The sequence below is a fragment of the Watersipora subatra genome, chromosome 5, assembly GCF_963576615.1.
Source record: "Watersipora subatra chromosome 5, tzWatSuba1.1, whole genome shotgun sequence".
Classification (NCBI taxonomy): domain Eukaryota; kingdom Metazoa; phylum Bryozoa; class Gymnolaemata; order Cheilostomatida; family Watersiporidae; genus Watersipora; species Watersipora subatra.
This window is the reverse complement of record NC_088712.1, coordinates 8,287,630-8,312,151: the sequence shown is the minus strand read 5'-3', so window position 1 is coordinate 8,312,151 and position 24,522 is coordinate 8,287,630. Positions and strand designations below refer to the sequence as shown.

General features: G+C 37.7%; 1 protein-coding gene across 1 annotated transcript; it reads right to left on the bottom strand.

The window, feature by feature from the left end:
* Positions 1-2,947: 2,947 nt before the first annotated feature.
* Positions 2,948-24,395, bottom strand: LOC137396602 (leucine-rich repeat-containing protein 73-like). The gene is made up of 8 exons (XM_068082916.1): positions 24,071-24,395; positions 20,867-21,027; positions 16,781-17,004; positions 15,467-15,624; positions 11,139-11,250; positions 9,410-9,497; positions 7,021-7,154; positions 2,948-3,352 (listed from the first exon to the last, which is right to left on the bottom strand). The coding sequence occupies exons 1-8, from the start codon at positions 24,340-24,342 to the stop codon at positions 3,011-3,013; spliced, it is 1,491 nt and encodes a 496-aa protein (XP_067939017.1). The 5' UTR covers positions 24,343-24,395; the 3' UTR covers positions 2,948-3,010.
* Between the last annotated feature and the right edge of the window lie 127 nt (positions 24,396-24,522).

The following is a 24,522-nucleotide window of genomic DNA, read 5'->3' as shown; positions in this document are numbered from 1 at the left end:
GTCTTGTAAAAATTCGAGACTCGAGACACGAGACAGTAAAATAATGAGTATTTGGCGATGATTTCACTACACAAGTACTAGCTACTTGGTATATATAAAATTAATAAAACTCTTTTTAAATTGAATTTTCACCTGGTGTAAACGATTTAAATACAACATTTTAATAGTGATATGCATGTAGTTTTTGTAAACAAATGTGACACAAACAGCTCTAAAATACCGAAGTTATATATTCTAAGAATTTTGAGCTTGATTGATCATAATTATTATAAACATATTGCTTTGTACATGTATATTTTTACCATCTATTGAATAGTTCTTACTTTTTAATGTAATGTGTAATGAAACCGATAGCCGTCGCTCTACAAAGAAATACCGCAACTAAAAGAACACACGATAACACTTTCATTCTTATCGTTTCATTAATGTTAAGTTTTGTTTGTGTATTAGCTGTAGTATGTGAATTATATTTAAATTGTACTCATGAAATTATATTAATTACTGTATACATGCACATGTATATTCTTATATTGAGCTAACAAAACGTCATTGTTAACCGAACACGGACTATGGTCGACACGACCTTTCGTTCGTTTCTCCGTGTCCGGGCAAGTTTTACCCGCGATTGGTAGTATATACGTAAAAGAGGCCCGAATTTTATGAAGGGCAGTTGGTGTTTAGACACGATACGATAAAATACAGACATTTTACCCGCAAAAGTCTTATTTATTAAATTGGATTATCCGAAGAGTAATTAGATACGACCCGGTATCTGTTTTAAGGACACAGAACCGAACTAAAAAATAACAGGGCCGTTGTCCGGACTACATGATTAGACTCAGTGGCCAACATAATCAGTAGCAACAGGTAGTAACGGACCGGGTAAAACTTTAAAGGCAGTTGCCCGCAATCCATTACAATATATGGAGTTGTTGCTACCGCAAGAAGACATGTTTTAACAACCGTGCGCAGGCGCTTTAGTTCTATTTCCTGTCTCGAGTTTGGCAATAGTTAAGTCGAGACGAGACCGATACGAGACAGGTCGATACTCGAGACGTCTCGTGTCTCGTTCCACCTCTAGTTGCAAATAGTCCTGAATTGGCTGACATGTTGCGGTTTTGCATGATTTGTACTATTTTTTATCTTATGAAAATTCTGCATTGCATTAAAAATAAAAACTGAAAAAGTCGCTGACCCAACTTTCTCGTTTTATTTTTCAATTAGTACATTAAAAAACTAGTAATGCGACATGAAGACTGCCTAGTTAGAGATCGGAATGGAAAGACCAGAGAAGGATGCTTGGACAGTGAGGGCCAGATTGAGTAGGGAGGGGGGCTCCATTGAGTAACCATAAAATTATTTTATACAAAACAAACACACAACCGACATGAATGAAATCATTGTATAAAAGAATTGAAAAGATGGGAGTATAAACAAATTTATTATACACTGGAAGCATAACCAACACATTGGCATACAAGATTAATTTACAAAAAGTGGTAAAAGAATGTGAGATGACAAACCAAACAATCAAAACCAGGAAAAACAAAAAACAATTTTCCAAAGAGGTAATGACTGCAGACGTTTCAATAGATATAGCCTAAACAACTGGACAAAATGATTGGTATGATTGTACGAGTTAATTGGTTAAAATTGAAGTTTCATGCAACTATTACCTCGAGACAGAAAAATTAGGCATTCAATGTACGAGATTCATACAACCTCAGACAAACATTAGCATGAGATCTTCGTGAAAACAAGCAGTTGTATTGGCAGCTCGAGCTAAGCAGTACCTAATCTACTTCCTTACAAAATATAAGGTTGTACTGCATCTGGAGAGACTTGGTACCAAATCAAAGGCTGGTTCACACTACATCGCTCCGTGTCGGCGAAGTCTTCTCGCCGATTATATGCCGATTATATGCACAGTAAACCAATGGCATTCTCGAGTCAATGTGGAATGCTAGGAAAAATTTCATCTGTCACACTTTCCCAATATTTCGTCGAGCATCTATGAGAACCTGTGCAATGTGCACCACTTCAGTATTGGTGATTCGCCGTCGGGGATTGCTTGATCTATAGTTTCTCTCATGACAGTTGCTGCGGGACTAGTGTCATCATTTCCATGAAAGTATTGTGTGAAAAAGCACTACGTTGGAGACTACTCGCTGATGCAAACGCGGATGGGTTTGTGATCATATAAACATTGTTATCGCAGACAATCACGAAAACATCACAAGATTACCACCAACATACCGCGATATAGTGTGAACCAACCTTTATTAACAGCAAAGGTATTCTGGCATAAATTATTTGTAACAGTAAATTACTATAAAATTCATAACGGTAATTATTTATGGTAACTATGTGATGGAGGCTTAAATTGCGATGATGTCAGCGAAGACAGAGTGATACATATAAAAACCTTTAGTGTTACATTTAGCAATCAGCAATGTAGGCAGAACACTTATGCTCTGAAAAAATAAAAAGGAATAATATGATGAAAATGAGTACGATAAAGAAATAATAATATAGAAAACCTATGAATAAAGTTATACCTAACTTGTGTAAAGCCTCGAAAGCAAGGCCAAGACAGTCAATAATTGGTATTGGATGGATCTCTTTATGGACGGAAATTAATTGGTCCGACATTCAAAGGCAAAAAGCCACCAGGACTGAGTATTTGTTAATAATACAGAAATTTAATAATAAAAACTATTAATTTCAATTTTTAAAAGTTTAATTGAACAAAAACTCACAAATTGCGTTTCTAATGTGGGTTTGAATAGAGGAACTTAAGAAAATCCTTTTCGACACTAAATATTTCTTAGTTACTAAAATAAAATAGATGGCGTCTCTGCTCAGCAGTACGTTTAAAACTGAAGGCCCCACCGGCACTGTTAACTTTTATGAAAAGCAGAAGCCTCAGAGCAGTTAGCTAGCCATAATGTTGGCACTTTTTATGACTAGAGGTTACATAGAAAACTCTGGCCTCATGCCAACCCTAGTACTAAGAAAAGACGTATTTCGAAGTTTTTCTCCGACCAAAAACTGCTTCTGCCCGGCTCTTATACTCATCCATGTCGCTATGTGAATCGCCTTCATCCGGCCCTACAACTGAGTTAGATACATGACTAGGAGTCAAAAGGTCAGTCTCGTTGCCAAGACTATCATCAGAGTCAGCTATAAGCGTCTGATACTCTCTCTCCATATCTGGGTCATCAAACATACGCGGAGAAGTCATTGGGAAATCAAACCTTATCTCTTCATCCTTATACTGACATGTCTCGTCTGACTCGTCCCTCTCCTTGATGTCTTCACTACTTGAGTCTGATGCTTCTCTAACGCAGATCTACAAAGAAGAGAGGCTTTGCTAAGAGTCTTTGAACTACTTGTTCAACCACCAAGCATCACATTATAATGACTAGAATCAAATCGTTCAAATCGACAATTAGCTGTGCGATGGACCCCAATGATGGGCTGCTATGACGTCGTTTTGCGATGAGCGGCCAACATAATCGTTGCTAGCGACGATGCCATGGACTTTCAACTTGCTGAACTTTGACACCGATCGTGGCAACTATAAGCATCTTGATTGGCTGTTTGTTGATCGCATTGCACCAAATTTCAACAGTTGTGAAAAATAATGTAAATTCATATTCGCAAACGTGGCGAGGACTACGCTCGTGATGAACTACGTGATCAGATAATGAAACGATAACAAAAGGACTCGCGTTATCACCAATGCAATTTTGTAATTCCTAATTGTTTGTTGGTTAGCAATCACCTAGAGCTAACCGCTCATAATGTCTACACCTTATCATCAGTGATGACACCAAAACAGCTAATCGGTAAGGTCCATCACACAGCTAATGTGGAACTGAGCGATAGTGTGCAAAGCCCTTTAACCTAGCTTAAAGAGAAGCCCCCGTAAATCCTTATGCTCAAGCCGCGCGGCATGTCGTTGGGCGCGGCTTCTTGTTCAAGGTCATAGGCCGCGGCTAAAGCCAAGTTTTTAAAACTTACGTGAGGCTTAGGGCGGCTTCTCGATAAATGTGGTCTCTGCTCAGTTCCACACTATAACCATAGAATCGCAGCCATGATACACTTTTATGTACGGGATTTTGGCGACCTACTCGTTTATTTTCAAGGTCATGTTTATGGAATACTATAGACTAACGAAGACTTTATCGCTAATGTTTAACTCACCACAGTCATAGGTCATTAAAACCGTTTCTTTCCTGACCGCATCTTTCCATAAACGTGAAGCCTCTAACAGCGCAATAAAAATCTAGCTGAGACATGGCAAGTAAGTTCTTGATGCAAGGGTTTAGGAATTTTAATTTGAACTTGGAAGTACATAAAAGAAAATTCTTTTCACGTGTACTGATGTAGCCTGTTTTCTTATTCAAGAGGACGGGGTATAGCGAAACTCTTTCTCGACACTCTCGCTCCTGAAGTGGTCAAGGACGACAAAACCTCAGTCATTAGCCGTGGTCTGTGGGCATACGCGGCTTGTTGGAGGATTATATTTTCTTTCGTGAGTCATCTGGTTTTGAGCACAAGCCGCGTGGCTTGAGCATGAGGACTTACGGTACTCACAACTTTAATATATTTTATTAGAGGGTATCAACATTTTTCTATCATTTGCGATTGTTTTTGATGTTTGAGATGATCCGACTGCAAAGATGTTCCAAGATTAAAACCGACCAAACTAGAAGGCCCAGATTCAAGCGAAAGTGTGATTATGCTGTCTATAGTTGCAAAGAGATCGCCAGATAAGAGACGCGTAACGCTGCAATTTGATCGCAATACCTGATATCAAAAACAAGAGAGACAGGCAGCCGTAATACTAGGGACGTCATTTCGGCACATTTTCTCCCTGGGCGTTTTAACCACGATCAAATCTTGTAAAATTTAATATTGAAATGTCTTGGCAGTCAGATTACCTCAAACATCAACAACAATCATAAATGTTAGAAAAACACCAATACTTTGTAATAAATTCTACTAGAATTACTTATAAGTACACCCTTAAATCTAGCTGGGAACATCCATTAAACTGTTTCAAAAAATCTTTCATCAGATGATGACTCGCAGCTTTGCTGATGAATGCTTTCAAACTAGTCTTACTTCTTCCTGAAAACTATGAACAACAACCAATGACACATTTGTGCATTAAATGTTTGTTCGTTTTCTGTTAATCAAAACCAACTCTTCTGAATGTTAGGATATCTCTAGCCAGTAGTAAACAAACTTGTTTTCATATAAAATCATACAAAATGTATTTATTTTATTCCTGAAGTGCAAGAATAACCGCTTATGTGATCAAGACTTGTGAGTAATCGCTGTCGATGCATTTAACATAAACTTTAGAAACGACAGACTAGTTGGTTTAGGGCAGAGTTGGTGAGCAGAAACTATTCACACATCCTAGATTGGTAATTGAAATTAATGGACTCGCTGAAAGGCTATCCTCCATTTTTTCGTGACGTAATTTTATCGTTGTCGGCCATCTTTATAGACAATTTTATCGTTAAAAACACGAAGCTTTTGCAATAAATGTTTGAAAACGATACTTCTGTTTGCAATTTTTTTATTATAGTATCAAAACAACACCAAAAAAGTACTATTAAGTAAAAGAAAAACGATCGCTTTCTACAAATATGGCGGATTTTTCATGAATGAGCGCATGTGCAAACGGCTTGATGACGTAAAAAAAAAACGATGGATATGAGTGCAAACACATGTCAGCTAGCATTACAACGGCAAGCAGAAATTTTAGCCCTTCTAAAACAACCAATAAATTTGTCTGCAGTAAGTGTAACCACAATTTTAATAAAAAAAAAACTAAAACTACACTATACGACGTACCATAAATTCTGGCGTATAGGTCAACCAGGGGTATAAGACGAGGTCTGAATTTTGGTTTAAAATTACGGGTTTTGACATGCATCTGTTGTATAAGTCGACAGCCTTCACTGACTAAAATCGTTTGATCGCTAATAGTTCAAGATGTGTCAGAAGCGGGTGACGGGTAGCTGAGAAAACGGCATTAAAAAACGACATCAGCAAAAGCGACTATACATTGTATAACATTCCTTACTGTACAACATTCCTGGTTATAAACACTCCTGACTATACGACACTCCTGACTATATATACAACACACTGATCTGACACTATACAACACTCCTAACTATGCAACACCCAATTCACTGTTGATTGCTGCATGTGAGGACACAAACTCAGCAATACAACACAGCCTGAAGCCACTGACTTGCACATGAGAAACGAAAATTATTGCTAAATATACTAGTGAAAGTGTACGGGAAGCCGATAAGTTCATGAGTGGTGCTGTGAGACTACTCTATGACCAGCAAATGTGACATGAAAACTAATAGATAGCCTAATGGAGCACATAATCTAAGCACCAACAACTCCTTCATCTAATTCATTCTCGTTGTAAAAATTAACCGTGGTGAGACTTTAATTAATGCAAATACCGTACTTTTCAAACTATAAACCGCACCCCTATATAAGCCGCATCTGCTTTATTTTCCAACAAACGAAAATAAAACAATACATAGGCCGCACCTTTGTATAGGCCGCAGAACTCAGGAGGGTGCCTTTTAACATGGCAGCAACTTTGCTGTTTAAAATGGAACAGTGCCTAACGGCCCCGTTTCGTATTAACAACATTTTTTAACCTAGTGCCTAAAGGAACAGTACCGTTAGGCATTGTTTCGTATTTTCTTTCACCGCTAAAGGCGCACTAACCGGAGATTCCGGTCAATGCGCGTGAAAGAGAAAGTCACAGAATAGTCGCACCCTTGTATAAGCCGCATAGCTCAAATCATCAGAAAAAAGTAGCGGCTAATAGTCCGAAAAGTGCGATAACTATCTATGAAAAATATGTTCATAACTCTATGACTCCATTCATAACTTTATGACCATGCTCATCACCTTGCTGCTCTCTAGTTCTTTCTTCAACATCTTTATACTCTCTGAGAGAAATACCTTAAACTTAGCCAGGGTCTCCTCCAGATCTGACACTTCTTTGCCTGAGACCGACTTGGAAGGCTTCATACTAGAGCAAGGATCTGAGGTATCCGACTTGCAGACAGGCTCACGTTTCAGAGGCTTGCAACAGTCTATGTGAGGAGTAATAGAAAAGTTGCAAAACGTCAAGTACAAAACAATGTACAATAATTGGTGAAGATTATTCATCCAATAAATTTTTAGCCCCTAATCTAGCACTTAAACCTAATAAACTTTACCTAGGTACATACTAGGGAGGCACACAATGCACTGTACCTGTTCATATTTACAAGTTATCCCCACTACGAAGAGACAACCACAAATAAACAATGTGCACTTGTTTATATATGTACATGTACATGTTCGCACAGAACACTCAGAGCCAATTCACTACATCTGATGACACCTAGAAGTTGTCCTCACTATGAGGAGACGATCGCTGATAAACAAGGTGTTTTGGCGATAGCCTTGATAGTTCTACATCCATATTAGTAGCGAATCATCCAAATCTTTGAAACAACAAATGAATCCTTAAGCAGAAACATACGTAAAATCAGCATATAATTGTAACGAGTCTATTTAGAAAGAGTTTGAACAAATGATTACAATAATATATTGAGGTCGACCAATGACCATTGAGGCTTTGCGTCTATCTATCCAATTGAGCAAACAAATGAATAGTTACGTTGATGACTTGAGACATCACTACAAACGCTGATACACCGATGCTTCGCCATGTACACTAGATATGTTATTAAGAACACCCTATTCTAGTTAATTACTGTATGCCAGTAAAGGCTGCTTCACACTATATCGCCGTACCTCAGTGTTGATGCCACAATACTTCGGTGATTGATAATGATAGCAATGTTCACACTATCAGATACCCAGCCGCGCTTGCATCAACAAATACTCCATGACATATTATTCTTATTTTTCATTTTTTTAATTTCACAAAGAAACCTCTTTGTTTTCCAAATGACTGAAATCAAATACGAGTCTCGCATCACTGGTCATAAACGGAAATGAACAAATCAGCCACCGCGAATTACCATCCCAGAAATGCTTTATATTTGAGAGAGGGTCGTCGATGCTCGGCCAAATATCAGGAAAGTTTGGGAGCTGCAAACTTTCCCGACATGTCCGCGTTGCTTCGTCGATGCCATCGGTTTATGGTTCACATAATCGACAATGAACGTCAAAAGGAAAACCCGGAAATACAGCGATATAGTGTGAACCAGACTTAAACCCACTTTTAAGACTTCTGTAATTTTCTATCCGATAAGCGCATGTGTAGATTTTCAACTCAAATCGTTGCACTACTTTCACAACAACAACCGATGAACACAGTGACAGCAATTGCCCTTAATGATGAACTTACACAAAATTTTAGCAAGTTTTATCAGAAAGTATCAAAATTTTTTTATCATTTGTGATTGTCTTTGACGTTTGAGGTGGTCTGATTGCCAGGATGTTTCAAGATTAAAATCGACAAAACTTGATCGCGGTTAAAACACTCAAATTCAAAGAGCGACTATGACGTCGGTAGCCGCAAAGAGACTGACTGATGCGTAACGCTGCAACTCGAATGTAATAGCCGATACCGACTACAGCAGCAACTATAACAACTAGTGACATCATTTCACAGGTATTTTGTTTTTGAGCATTTTAACCTTGACCAAGTTTGCCAATTTTTTTCTTAAAACATCTTGGCAGGCAGATCATCTCAAACATGAAAAGCAATCAAAAATTATAGAAAAATACAGATACTTTCTGATAAATTCTACTAACATTATGTGTAAGTTCATATTTAATGCATGCAAAAGCACATTCATGATTTTCTAATCATCAAATGTGTTTCAGAGGCCAGTTATCCTAAAGCAGACAGGGTTTAGGAACAAAATATTCTTATCGACCTGGTGAAAGGCACCAAGTGTGTGAAATTTAGGCAAAATTGGCTAAAATCAGCAGAGTTCAACCACAGAGTTCAACCACAGAATTCAACCACAGAGTTCAACCACAGAGTTCAACCACAGAGTTCAACCACAGAGTTCAACCACAGAGTAAGGTTGTGATCGACAAATCTCACAAAATGGGATAGAGATAGCACTTATTCCTTATCGGCGGGCTTATCATTGTATGTAACTTACACAATTAGGAGTACACAAGCTATTGGCAATATTAATCTATTATAAAACGGTAATTATGTGAACCAACAACATACTGGATTTAGTGGTGACGCATTACGGAGCTAGTGTCGATGACCTCAGTGCACATAACTTGGGATGCTGGAGTAACTTGAGCAACAATTTCTACCAACACATTTTATCTGAATGTGATAATGCCGATAGACATCTTAGAAGCTCACCTTTGGATTTGCGCCGCCTTGTTGTTTTTTTCATGCTAACTGAGCACTTGGAGCGAGTAGACGAATCCAAATCAGCAGAACTCTTGCTCTACAACAGAATTGTGTGAACAAACTCTCAAAACATGCTGCATGGTCGGGTGGTCCAAGTAGCAATCTTTCTAGTTCATGTCAAAAATGAGCTCAAGCTATCCATTGCACGTGAAGGATATGGTCCTTTTTGTGTATAGTTTGAATAGGACCGCCACCAGGATTACAAATGTCAAGCTTTAATCCACAGACGAAACCCAATAGAGTTATCAAGTTCTAGCATGATTAGTTCTATTCGAAAAAATTCCCAAGTCAAAGCAGGTGATGACGGGACTTCCTAGGTCCTTTTACCAACCAATAAAAACTTCTGTTTTTTTAAAGTCTGTTTGTTACCTCAACCTGAGTATGTGACCTTTATGTGACCTTGCAGTTTATCGCAGAGCACTTTCAAAGTCTCTATTCATGTAATGAAAAGATACATGTACACCTGACTAAATTTTGAAAATATATCTATTATTGTAACATTGATCCACCAAACTTGTGATTTGTTTGCCCCTGAAGGGATCGGTATAAAACCGCTCAATTTCCAGATTTATCTACTCACGGTTTCCGATGACCAGAGTTGTTCGGGTTGTCAGCCTTTTGTATACCTTACCAACGTATTACAAATATTCGTAGAAAATAGCAAAACAGTTCTAAATCTGGCAAAATCAAAGGTTCATGTTCACTGCCCTAACGTGTCTCTATAGACTATGGTAATGACAACCAGGTCCAGGAGGAAATCGTGGTTGTTGAAGCAACTGATGAAACATAAAAATAATCAAATCCTAGCTAGCCTGTAACGACAAAAATTAGAAAAAGCTGCAACCAGTAATACTGCTTTCATTTTTTTTGAAATTTCACATCCTAAAGAAAGATTCTGCCTTGTAATATAAAACCAACTTTATACATGTTGAAGTGAACATAAAAGACAATGGTCAAATAAAGGGAGCTTTCGATAAAAAGTGGAAAAGTAGAATAGCTAGCGAACAAAAATAATATAACACCAGATGTAGAGAATAATCCAACAGGATCATACTTGCCAAAAAGTTGAGAAAAAAAGCGGGAGATTGACGGTAAATGTAGTAGTTAAATCTGAAGCCTAGATTTCTTTGTGAAGTCTTTTTTCTTCATTGGTACCTACATAGGAGGCCCTTCTACGATTTTATTCAATGTTCAGGTACTCTACTATCAATTTGAGGTCATGGTCGTTTGCCAATGATATGTCACAGCTCCATGTATAATCTTTGTTTATTGATGAAAAACTGTAGAGCAAATCGTTAGACATCAATGTTGCTAAATCTAAATAGCCCAGGTTTTATGGCAAGCATACGGTTTAATAGCGATCTGTTTCATTGTTGCTAACTTTGTATGATGATGCAAGCTCACAACTAGCAAACAATGGGGAAACGACAAGTAAAAAAGTTAAACACTACTTTTATTGAATATGCTGGAGAAAAACGGGAGATTTTGTAAAAAAGGGAGACTGGCTTAAAAAACTGGAGGGTCCTGGCCACATCGGGAGACTTGGCAAGTATGAGCAGGTGTGGGATAAATGAGTTCAGATAGAAAGGATTTGAGATTAAAGAAAATATGGAGGGTTCACTGGACAAATTAAACGATCAAACATAATTATACAAGATAGATGAAGATTTTTGTGTACCTTATGATGCCTTTTTCGAGGTTTATTCTTGCACACAAACTCATCTTCTGAACTACAGCATTGAACTGGTTTCTTACGGCTTTTGGGTCGTCGTGATCGACATTCCTTGAGCCTGCAACATGAGGAATAACACCAGCTCCTCTCAAAACACATGAACAGAAACAACTCATGACGAGACAACTCTTGAAGATTGCTTCACTTCTTTAGTCATGTGACACGCTAGTTACCAGTTTCATTGAGTTTAAATCATATCATGTAGCACCTGTTACCACTTGTGATAGCATAACCGATGATGGTGAGCTTTTTGGCCAATTACTACCCAGCAACTGAGCTCAAATGGATATGTACCGCTTGTCACGCTAAATCAACAAGAGTTTGCTAGATGCTCAAAGGCAACTAGGATTAGTCGCAGACATGGGTAAATGTGTAAGAAACTAGTGTTAGTTATGAAAAAACAAATGTCGAGCCTGACTCTTCAAGAGTCATATATACCTAATGAGACATGCGCTTGACGGATATGATGCTACTGTAAAGATTTTTACAATTTTTTAAAATCGTACAAATTTTTACGGTTTTCACTTGAAGAACTGTGAAACACATTTTTCTGTATTTGATGACATTTGCTGTGTGTTGCCAGACTTATTTTACTAGTGCTTTACCAAATATTATTGTACTATGAGCACATATAGATATATTTAAGAAACGATAAAAACGTTGGATCGGTGGACAAATTGCACAGGGTTACTGACACACATCGACAAGAACAGCCAGGGTTCAAAAGATCAAATGAGGGCTACTAGCAGTTTATATTTAACCACAACATATTATTATTCACCTGTTAATAATGAACAGTAAGTTGATTTAATTTTCACATTTTGCAAAGTTTTTCGGTAACTGCCAGTAGTTTTAAAGCTGCTGACAGCAGTGACATCTATTATTTGTTTGTGCTGACCAACGAGACATGCATAAGGAGGTACAAGCAAAACAAACTTAACCCATACTTTATAAATGGGTTGACCTCCTGTCAACAAAACCTAAATTAAGAAGCAGGGAATAGCCTGAGAGCCTGCCATATTATTTAGTTTCGCGATTGATTTGTAACTGCAAACATATTGTAGTCTAACCAGCACTGCTACAATCTGCAGAGGAAAACAGATATGTCATGCTACCTAATTCTTATGAAATCATATCAGGTGTATTCATGTTTTAGCCAGACCTCTACCTGGCTAATAGCCAGTTACAGCAAGCTACAGTTGAATGCCTGGCTATACATTGTAAGGATATGTGTCTCTTGCTTCAGCAACACGTTTTTAATGTGTTGGTTGAAAATGAACTTCAACCAACGTGTTGGTCTATGTTAGTAGACATAAAGCTGATGCAACTGAAATTGGGTGAATTAGTTGATTATAAACATCTCAATTCAATTTCATTTATTTGAAACTCTAAGCTGCATTTAATGTTGGCTTTTAAAAGATGATCACAATAGGCTTCTTACAGCTATTTATGAATTGGGAAAGACATTTTTTGTAGTATCTTAGTAAAGTCCTTTGGCAATTAACTATGTTAAAAATATTTTTGTCATAGTTTAATCAATGACATGAACTTTGAAATTGGATGTTTTTCGTTGCGAGCTTGGACCATTTATTTTTACAAAATATAGCAATACGGCTAGTTGCACAACTGGTTGTGAAAATGTCAAGCAAATGTTTGAATATGCGGTAGACGCTCTTATAACACAAACTCTACATAACGTGAGAAATTTGTGAAACATTCTTGCTGCCCACTGCATAAAAAAGTTCCTGTCACGAAAAGTGTCAAGTCAGTGCAAGTTCTCAAATTCGATTTGAATAATGAAAACATTTTATTTGGCCTTAAAATATTGCTTTATCTCCGTGACACTTAGGAAAAAACCGACGTGCGTATAGCATTTTTTCTACATATGCAAGTTCCGTGATGGTCTAGTTTGCAGTGATAGATCATCAGACATGTCAAAAAACACAGAGAATGAAAAAACACAAAGGGTAAGTAGCTGCGCGATTGTTTAAAAATGCTATAAGGCGATTGATTCGTCCAGGCGTTTCAGCATCGATCTACCAATCAGAATGTCACTAGTTGGAGTATAGTCGAAAACTTTAATTATTACTTTGACCCCTGGAGACAGATAGATGACAGACATGTAGACACTGCTCTTATGGTAAGTATATTTTAGTTTTCCATGATTGTAAATGTGTAAAATATTTGCTATTGATTTTCCTTTGCAGAATATACCTTGCGTTGAGAAAAAAATCGTAAATGGACATCAAAGTTGTGCACTCCCTTCAACTTATCACAATGAAACGAGTAAAAGTGATAAGAAAAATGAGAAACGTCGATACAAACCAATAACGCTGCAATTACGCTAGAGCCTATAGATAAAGATAGTAAGTCCAGCTTTTTTACTTTTTGTAGGACCAAAGGGGAGAGTTTAGAATGATCTTAGAACGGATTAGGCAAATTACGTGTATTTTACTGTTCATACAACGTAAAATCTCTATAACGCAAACTTTCCTGGAACAGACTATTAATGTTGTAGGAGCGTCCACTGTACTAAGAAATGCAGCAAAGGGGCCATTGGCTTCAAACGAAGAAGGACAATTCTCATTGGTCAATCTACCCGGTCAATCTATCCTTCAGCATGAAATTATTTAATGGATTTAATGATTTGCGAATTAGCGTAGTCAATTCCATGAATCATTAAAATCTGCTAACAATTAGTTTCATTTTTAACACAAAAGAGAATAAATACTACCTCAAATTAAAAACCACTCGCTAGGCAGAGTTAGTAAATGTAGTTGAGTTTCAAACTCTTTTAAAATCATCGCCAGGGTTTTGAGTTAAGCCATTGCCAATGCATCACATTTCTTTACAAAATTATTCAAGGCTGTTACAAGTTATTCGGAATTCGGCATGGCGTCGTTATCACAAAAATCTCAATTCTTTACGTTGAAAAAACTCATAACTTACCACAAGTCTTTGGTTTACCAAAGGCCTCCAAATACATGAATATTCATGAAAACCTTTGAATGCAGCCAGAAATTTATAGCTTAGCATGATCGACATGAATTTTCCAGCTAAACAGAAACCTAAACACGTGGTATAAGCATGTGAAGGCTTTACTCTATTGCTAGCTGAATTCACGGATTAATTTATTCGCGAATGTGTTCAGTCGCGAATAATTTAGCGCACGAATATGCATGAAAAGACAATTCCCACGAAATTTAACCCCACGAATAGTTTCATCATGTAAGGTATTAGTCAACATGGCACATAGTTTATTAGCATTGTTATGTGTAGCTACAGCAAACACCTACGATGCACTTCATCGCCTCCTGTAGTCACACCTTCATCCTGATAGCCCTCAAGACAATCGCGCTGTGAGCCGTTCAGAATACACAGATAAGATAGTTGCTTGGAACAAGAGTACATTGACACATATCATTAAACCTTGGCAAAACTGTCTAGGTTTAGACTAAGGCGGTGAGGGAAAAAGTATTTGCACTAAAAACGGGAACTTTTTTAGCAATTGGTGGCAATTCCAACATGGTCAGCTTCAACATGTGTTGCTGACTTCAACAACTTTCGCTGACCATAACTAGACATTTGAAAGCTGATGCTTCCCGCACTAACCTACCTTGTTTTAAGAAAAACGACACCATTGTATCGCAGTTCATGCCCTTGACCTCGCATTCCATTGCCAAGGACAAAGCAAAATTATGCCACACTTATGACTTTAGTGAAAAGAAAAAGGTTTTACGAGGGCACCGTGTTACATCATTAGATACATATTTCATCCAATAGAACTTGCAAAGGATAAAATTACAAGACTCATCGATCATCTACATACATAAATCTCAAAGTTTGTCTGTATATCTGTTCGACTTCCCGGCTATAGCGACTGAAATCTACCAATGAAAAGTCCATATTGAAGAAGATTTGATCTTGGAATCTCCTGTCAACAAGGTAAAAAGCTGGTCCAATAAGCTACACGAAATACAGCGGATTCACTAGACGACATGAGTCAATATCTACAGGTTAAATCACGAACCGCAACTCTGCGTTACAGGCCACACCACCAATGCTTGATCTCACAGCTCTTATTAGCTCACTCAAAATAGCAAATGGCAACTACATTACCTGCCACCGCTTATAAGCTGTTTTAACACCCGTGCAACGCCGGACATTCACCTAGTTAGGTATAAATTCTGAGCTCAAAAAGCACAGCTAATGCCTGACATGTAGACCAATAAAGAGCTCTAAATAAAACGCTGTTATGAGCGGACTAAACATACTTCATGTCACACTCCCCCTCATCAGAAGAAGACGCCTCACTCTCAGACTCTCCCAAGGCTATGCGAATAGCATACTTTGTCTCATCACAAATCTCATTCTCTTCCAGCAGGACGTGACTGAGGGTTGTGGGATAGCGCTGGAGCAGATGGAGCAGCAGCTGGAAAAGGAAGAAGTGAATGTGGTGTCAGCCAATCAACACAAGATGCTCGTGAATCTATCATACAGCCTTACAACAGATGGGCATAAATACTACACGCCTATGACAACTCATAAAAAATTTGATCTACATAGAACGATATAAGCCTGAGATCTGTTAGCCGGCATTGATGAGGCTATAAACAACTTTCAAAAGAACAACAGACGCTAAAGGCAATATTAATTAACAACAAGAAGCACATATATAGCTTTTAAAAGCATTGTATTACATATATTTATTGATAAGACAACCCTACATAATAAGAATGGTCTTATCAATAAAATCAAAAAGTTTCATAAACAACATAGAGCTATCCTTAGGAATTGCAGGCTTGTCTGTCATCAGAATAAACCAACTGTATTATTCTTACATAAATCTTATCGTTCAACTGAGATTTTAGACAGATAATGAACGATGTGTGGGCATTTACCAAACAACTGTAAACCTACAGAATGAAAATTTAACCGTTACACCCCTCATGGATGGGCCAGATGTAATTCAACTGCTCTGGTATGCACCGAATATCTCATGGACATCGAGAGTTATCTAACAACCTCTTTTCTCGCATGACATGCGAGTGTCATCATGCGAGTGTCATGACATGCGAGTTGACATTGTAACTCAATGTCCCATCCATAATGATACAAAGGCACTGCTATTCAATGTCAGCTAACCATTTGAACAAAAAACTCCTAATTAGCTACAATAACTTAGTGTCCGTTTAGTTTACACCTGAACAGGGCCTCAAAGGGTGGCACCGAATATGTAACTGAAAGAAAAATCCGTACTTCTCTATGATTATAGGTAGTTTTGTCACTATCTAAATGACATTTTTGTGTACAATTCTATCTGATAGCACCAATATTAGAGCACCATAGTCTCCAAAATTTCACAAAACTATGAATGTTACATGATTAAAAATAGAAAACAAGTTACAATGCTTCAAGTAAATTTTTGTTGAAATAGTCCAATTTCCTTGACTAGTCATGTAATGCCACGAACCTAAAATTTAAAACCATGACTAGACCAGAGACTAAATGGCTGGCATGAGCTTTAACACTCCTTGCAAAAAATAGCACGCAGAGTCCATTGTAATCTATAAAACTGATAAGCATACCCTGCCGACACTCTCGGACAAATCACACGCCTCCATGTCAAGGACGTTGAGAGATTTGTGACCGGCAGCACAAACGACGAGCATCTTGCCTGCAGTCTCACCGATGCCGTTAAAGTCGATGTAGAGAGAACGGAGCGTAGAGCAGGCTGACACAGCTACAGAGAACTTTTCCCAGGCCCGCGGAGTGATTCGAGGATTACCGCTCAGTACAAGCTCCTGCAAACCTGCAAGTGAGAAATAGCGTTACTGCAACCACTACTAAAAATGCGGCATAGCCAAGGTTTCCTCTAGATCTGACACTTCCTTGCATGAGATGGACTTGAAAGGCTTCATACTAGAGCAAGGATTTGAAATATCCGACTTGCAGACAGGCTCACATCTCAGAGGCTTGCAACAGTCTATGTGAGGAGTAATAGAAGCGTTGCAACATGTCAAGTACAAGACGAGGTATAACAATTGGAGGAAAATATACAATGACTTGCATAATCTAGCAACTGAAACTTAACAAACTTTATATTTGCACATAGTAACACAGGAAGCACACAAATTCTCTGACCTTGTTCATATTTAGAAGTTATCCTCACTACGAGGAAACAACTACTAATAAACACCCTTGTTACTTATGTAAATATTTAAACAGGTAGCCAACAAATGCACTTCATATGTTCATATTCAGAAGTTATCCTCACTATGAGGAGACAACCATTAATAGACATACACCCGTGTTACTTATGTAAATATTTGCTTAGAAAGCTCACAAATGCACTGCTCTTATTTATACTAAGAAGTTGTCCTCACTATGAGGTGACAACCACTAATAAACATGCACCCATGCCTGGCATGTTTGCACGTTTCTTAGTGCTATTGTTTCCATCGCTGGCAGCTCAGTCAATGCGCTGAATCTGATCCTGCCTATAAATTTTTCTCACTCTACGAAGACACAGTCACTATCAAAATGAGAAAGATCTTGTATCCCTATAGGTAGCAAATAATCAGAATCATAGAAAACTAACAAATGACTCCCATAGATAGTGGCTTATGCAAAACCAGTCTATATAGGCAACTATAACCGAAAAATTAACAAAGACCATTTCCATAGTGGCATTAGCCTATCTTGACACACTGTTGTTTTTTGCGGAGTTGTCCCCTGGCGAGCAAAGCGAGCAAAACAACAGCTTGTCACAATACGCACTGTACCTGATGCATCAGCAAAAGTGAAAGAGTTGTTCTCTTCCATCTATGCGGCTTAGCTGCGATGTTATGTCAGTCGCCCCATTGGTAACCATAACGAATTTAGCCCAAAAATTTATGTAGAAATAAATAAGATCGTAGCGTTTAACCAGAGACCAGTCTCTGGTTAAACGCTACGATCTTATTTTTTTGTTTCCATTCTCTGCGAGACCAATCTCTGCGGTAAACTTTAGTAGAACTTAGGCAACAACAGTAACTAAACATGTCATTATTTGTGCGCTCAGCCAGTTTTATATCAGGGGGTTTATATCATTGGTATCAGTCAGTTTTACTTGTTCTTATTGATTTTATTTTTAATCAATTTTATTCTTAAGTTTTACTAAAGTTTACCGCAGAGAGTGATCTCTGATTGAACGTTTTTATTTTATTTTTTATACATAAATTTTTCGGCTAAATCCGTTTTGGTTACCAATGGAGCGACCGATATAACATCGTAGCCAAACCACATAGACGGAAGAAAACAACTCCCTTTCAGTGCAGCTGATGCATCAGGTGCAGTGCGTATTGTGACAAGCTGTTGTTTTGCTCGCTCCGCTCGACGGGGGACAACTACGCGAAAACAACAGTTTGTCAGGACAGGTTACAGTGACATACATTAGAATGATAAGCACTGATTGAAGTAAAATGTTCTAAAACATGGCATCCCTGTGAGAAGTGAATACTAAAGACTAGCCTCTAAGTACTCCCTGACCCATGTCAAGGCTGATCAAAGAGGAAACAGGAAGTGCCTCACCCATGATCACATACTTTACAACCACGAGACTAATATGGTTTATCAATAATGCAGTAGCTACACGCGTTAGTTCTGCATTTCTAGTGCTACGTATTCTGTGAATTGTATAATTTACTAGCATTAAGCCCTACGATGCCCACGATTATATTCATTTTCAGCACAAATTGTTTCTCAACAAAAATCTATAAACGTATTCATTGAGGACAGTCGTCTTTAATGCATGCCAGGATGGATTCATAAGTTTCAAATCCCATAGAATGCGAAAACAAAAAGTTTTAAAGTTGACTTGAAACAAAATTCATATTACAATAATTTGGTATCAAAAGATTCACCATGCCTTACTCTGCTGTGTGGTAGGTGCAAATTATATGGAAACGCGATTACAAGCTCTTAAAAGCTAAAAAAACGAACAGTTAATCCGCAGCCATCATGAAAACACCGTAGATTGGAATCCCTTTCCAGAACGGCTCAAATGGGACATAGTTGAACATGATGGCTTCTGTTCACACTTTCATACAACCTCATTCGTCGAAATATTTTCACAAATATACTTCAAGCATTCAATAAAACCATGTCTATTGTCCTTACACATCAATTTCATTGTCATAGTAATGCTGTTACTTTGAGCACTGATATCTCAAAACCTACCGTAAAAATTTGTTTAATTTCTTAACCTTAGCTCGAAAGTGTACATATCATTCTCTGATAAACATAAGGAGCCTGTTGGTCGCCCGTGATAGTTGAAAAATGTTGCAGAAATTGTTCGCGCCATTTGGCAGGAAGTATGGGACACATGATGAAATTAATATTCGATGATTAGACCAGGCTGAAATGAAACTGTAAAGTAGCCAGCATCTATATTTGATAAGGGCTTTTTGGTAGAACCCGATGTATTTGTTATAAACTAGTGCGACGAGACGTTTTATATTGACTTTTTTATCGGCCTTTAGTTTCACGTGATAACATCACGTGTCAGAACAATAACTAAGTTAAGTTGAGTACGTCATCGAAATAAAGGAATTCCAACCTACAGTGTTTTCTAAATGGCTGCGATTAACTGTTCGTTTTTGAGCTTTTAAGAGCTTGTAATCACATTTCCACATATTTTGCACCTACAACCTAGCAGAATAAGACATAGTGAATCTTTTGATACCAAATAACTGTAATTGAATTTTGTTGCAAGTCAACCTTTAAGATTGCCGAGTGAGCTTAGCAGTGCTTGAAGTGGACCCATGAAATAAGCCATAGTGAGTCTGCTCTTATAAAACTTTTCCATTATGGAACATCACGGAACATTACGGAACATAACGGAACATTACGAAACATTACGGAACATCACGGAACATTACGGAACATTATGGAACATTACGGAACATCACGGAACATTACGGAAAATCACGGAACATTACGGAAAATCACGGAACATTACGGAACATCACTCTTATGACTTTACAATTTGTTCTTCAACTTTGGAATGCAGGTAAGCAGCAAAAGTGGTGGAATGTCGGTCCACCATGCTGAATGTAACGAGTTCAAGACTCGTACAAAAACTTTTTTTATAAATTACTTTATTACCGCCTACATAATTTTTTTACTGCGACGGTTTCACGTTTACAATACTAAGGTTTTGTGATATAGTAGATTAGTAGCAACAAGCCAGGCACAAATAACAAGTAGGCAATCAGCGGATAGCTACAAAAAATCAACTGAACGTTTGTGGTTCAGATTTAAAATGGCGAGAAGATGGTGTCAGTAATACCTTATAAACTGAACTGCTACCATGAACACCACCTTTTTACACAAAGCGTGACTGATCAAAGTGAGGTGTGTTTAGGCATGTGCCAGATAACCTACTTGCTACCAGATATTTCCTAGACTTTCCCCTCACATGGCATGGTCAGGGACTTGCGCCCACCAGATTCACTTCTGAGACAAGTAATAAATGTTCAGCTGCAGTCCATCTGATTTTTTAAAATTATTAGTCAGACAGGAATGGAGAATTTTTTAAATCAATTGTCCGATCAATATTTTGGTGAAATATGCCCAATTATTAGCAACCTTAGCAACACGACTGCCTTATCACCAAAAATCCAGGGACTCACCAGGCTTGTCACCTTCGGGTGGAAGTAGTTCACATATGTTTTTGAGGCCTTTATCTCCGATATCGCAGTCACCAACATCCAGACAAGAAAGTTGAGGATGAAGTATAAGTGGGCGGACTAACTTGCAAACGCCTTCGGAGAAAAAATGGTTACCGTGCAACCTGTAAAGGCAGTGAGTTAGTCAATTCATAATACAAGATCAAACCGTTTCAGCTTGCGGATAGTTGAAACGTATGTACAAACTTGATGTGCTAAAATAGCAAAAATTAAAAAAAAAACTACAGTAATACCTAACATTTCGTAGTTACCGTAAAACCTCTATTTTAACTCCATCTCAATTTGAACGCCACCTCTATTTGAACGCCACCTCTATTTGACCGCCCCTCTATTTGACCGCCACCTCTATTTGACCGCCACCTCTATTTGACCGCCACCTCTATTTGACTGCCACCTCTATTTGACCGCCACCTCTATTTGACCGCCACCTCTATTTGACCGCCGCTATGGGAAAAGAGTTGCGAAATAGAGCGCCACCCTTTAATTGAGCGGGACCTACATTTGACCGTCACCATAGAGAGAGGGTTGAAAAATAGAGCACCATGGCATTCAATTGGAGGTTTTACGGTACTTGGCACCTATGAGTGAAAATCCTCAAAATAGAGACTAATGAATTCATATCCAACCGAGTCACAGTTTCATTAAATGTACACATTTAACTCTTTTTGTAGAGATAAGCGCATGACACTGGATTGAATGCAAACGAAATGACATGATAACTCAATTTCAACAACTACAGCTTGAACCATGCTAAGCATGCAGCTGGTAGCAATTTACCTACAGTTTGCTTTGTACAGTAGCGATGGTACTTGAGGAAAAGTCACATGTGAAGATTCACTGAAAGAGAAATGTAACGGACCGGCGTATTTAGCCTTTTTCTGTCCCGCTTTTAAAATCATGGCTCTAGGGTACACTCCACGCCCCAATGGTTACTACTATCATGAATTAACTCGCTATCAAATAAATTTTTACTGAAACAATTAAATATTATGTAAAAATAAATATTTGACATTGGCACATATAAGTTGTCCTAACAGTTGACCAAATTATTTAGCACAAAACTTTGCATCATATGATGCCATAAAAAGCTACAAATGTGCTGCAGAATGAGTTTGGATACCTTGTTTGCTATTCATATTACCGTAGTTGACAAATTGAGCATGTTCTGAGTCAGACGATTTATTGCTATTACTATATTGATTATGACATTATTTTTATGGTTAAAGATAAATAAACACTGTCATTAATACTATTGCTCAATAGATCTTCATCAGAAGTCCATTGGTCTATGACTTGTGAAACCTAGGTAGCTTAAATGCATATGATCATCCTGAAAAAGAAATAGCTTTGAAAACTATTTTTTCCAAAGCGAAATGAAAGTCAGTGTGAGATGCAAACACATTTTCCATTGGCTCAACGCAAATGGATGATTGTCTCCTTTCGATTAAGCGGAGACAACAGGCTAATTATATAACTGCTCAACAATCAGAAAGGTTTGGTACTAAGCCTACATAACCCGTTCTACTTCAACAACATATTGCTTTAATAGGTACACAAGTCCTATTACGATTGATAGGGTCAGCTTACATGCAAATTCTTATGGATTCTTTGATTTACTGTGTTTTTTTAGAGTCGGCTTATACGCGAAATAGACCTATATACCTATCATACGCTACATGATTAACTGCTTTAAAAAATGCTGAGCCCAATGATATCAATGTCGCACTATCTGTGGGAATGTCCAAAATATAGGCGACATAAATGTGGTTATACCTATCAAAGGGTTAACATTATACTGTAACTTACAGCAGTAGAACAATATCGTATGTTCTTATGTAGTCCGGTCAAACTGTGATTAGCAAGCATTACGCAATCACAAAAATGTTTAATCAAGACTTGTGAAAATGCATATACATATATATATGTATATATATATATATACATATATATATATGTGTATATATAAATATATACATATCTATCACTATATTAGATTTCCAGCATAGATAGCTAATATTTTTGCAGGAGACATCAAGCAACATTTAGCACATGAAATATCCCAGTGCTAAACACAGGCGATGACACTAGAACCATCAAAGCGAGATTAGAAAATTTCTACGATCAAAAATATTTTCAAGCAATAGGCACCTGATTGTCAAGTTGTTGTGTTCTCTTTCTGAAAACCAACAGCAATTTTTCAACACAATTGTAACCTATGCATACATTTAACAAAAAGCTTTCATCAACATGTTAATTATTTATTTTGTCTAACTTTGTGCTCAATTAAAAACTATTGAATTAAACCAAATATAAATGTTTAATCCTCAACAAGAGACCGATTAATAAGTATATTGAGTTTACAAAATAAGACAGAGAAATGTGCTCTGCGACTCTAGGCAAAGATTGCTTGCTGATTGCAGAAAGCAACCATCGTTCCTTAATTCAAAAACTTGTATACTTATGAACAAAGGGTAAACATTGACATCAATATACGTGTTTATACTCAATGTTGGGGTAATTCACAAATTTGAATTTAATTCATACCTATAGGCCTATATGATTACAAGAATTATAGTCCAAACCTCGATGGGTTTGAAGCTTGACGAGTTTGTATATCGACAAAGGTTGGTCCGATCTCGAAGTTGTTTTTTCTTCTCTCCCTATTTCCCATGAAAACCTTTGTTATGATACGAGTGGAGTATAGCATTGACATGTGATGCAGCATCCGTAAATAAATTATCTCACAGTAGTTGCGGTAATTTAGCAATAATCTATGACGTATGAGTGGTCTCAATTTTATTTATACATGCTCTCCAGAGTATATAATAGAGCAATGAACAATACGTAACTTGGCACCAGACTTTGTCGATATTCAGACCAACCTTTGTCTAGATTCGGACCAACCTCTCTCGAGATTGGGACTTGTCGATGTTGGGACTGTATCACGATTACAAGCTGAGATTCGAATCAAATGCTACTTAGCTCTGGGAATTTTGAAAACTTGGACAAAGCATGAAATGCCATTTCAAGTATATTGCGATTCTTAGATATTACATTTTCTGTTTAATGTTGTTCACACAGAGATTACATGTCATCAACCACGGTAGTAATTATGGTGTAACTAATCATTACACCAACCACACTTACAGCAGTGCAGTCAGTGATCTGTTCATATTGAGAGCAGCAGCCAGCATTTCAACTCTGTCATCACATTGAATTCCACACAAATTCAAATTTAAATGCAAAATGGATTGACAATATGCTAACGAATCGGTGATTTTCTTAAAGTTTTTTGTCGATATCCCACATTCTCTTAACGATAGCATCTTTATTTTGTGAGCATCCAGTGCTTCGCAAAAATCTTTAGTTTCTGCCGTTCCAACTCTTTCGCCACATATTTGAACGGCCCCGAAATACATAACTAGCTAATAAACGGATCAACCACTTGTCGAATAACTGAAGACCAGCAGTAAACTTCACATCAGCGAGGGCGCAGCCATCTTAACTATGACCGTGACCTTTCATTGTTTACGCACCGAAGAAGTGGGCGGAGATTATCTGGCCATCACGAATAAGTCGAACAAAAAGTCAGCTGATTT

Coding starts and splice junctions, on each gene's coding strand:
- LOC137396602 (XM_068082916.1), bottom strand. CDS start 24,342: ATGTATTTCGGGGCCGTTCAAATATGTGGCGAAAGAGTTGGAACGGCA. Junction 21,028..24,070: donor AGATCACTGACTGCACTGCT/GTAAGTGTGGTT, acceptor CTGCCTTTACAG/GTTGCACGGTAACCATTTTT. Junction 11,251..15,466: donor GAGGGGGAGTGTGACATGAA/GTATGTTTAGTC, acceptor CTCATGTTGCAG/GCTCAAGGAATGTCGATCAC.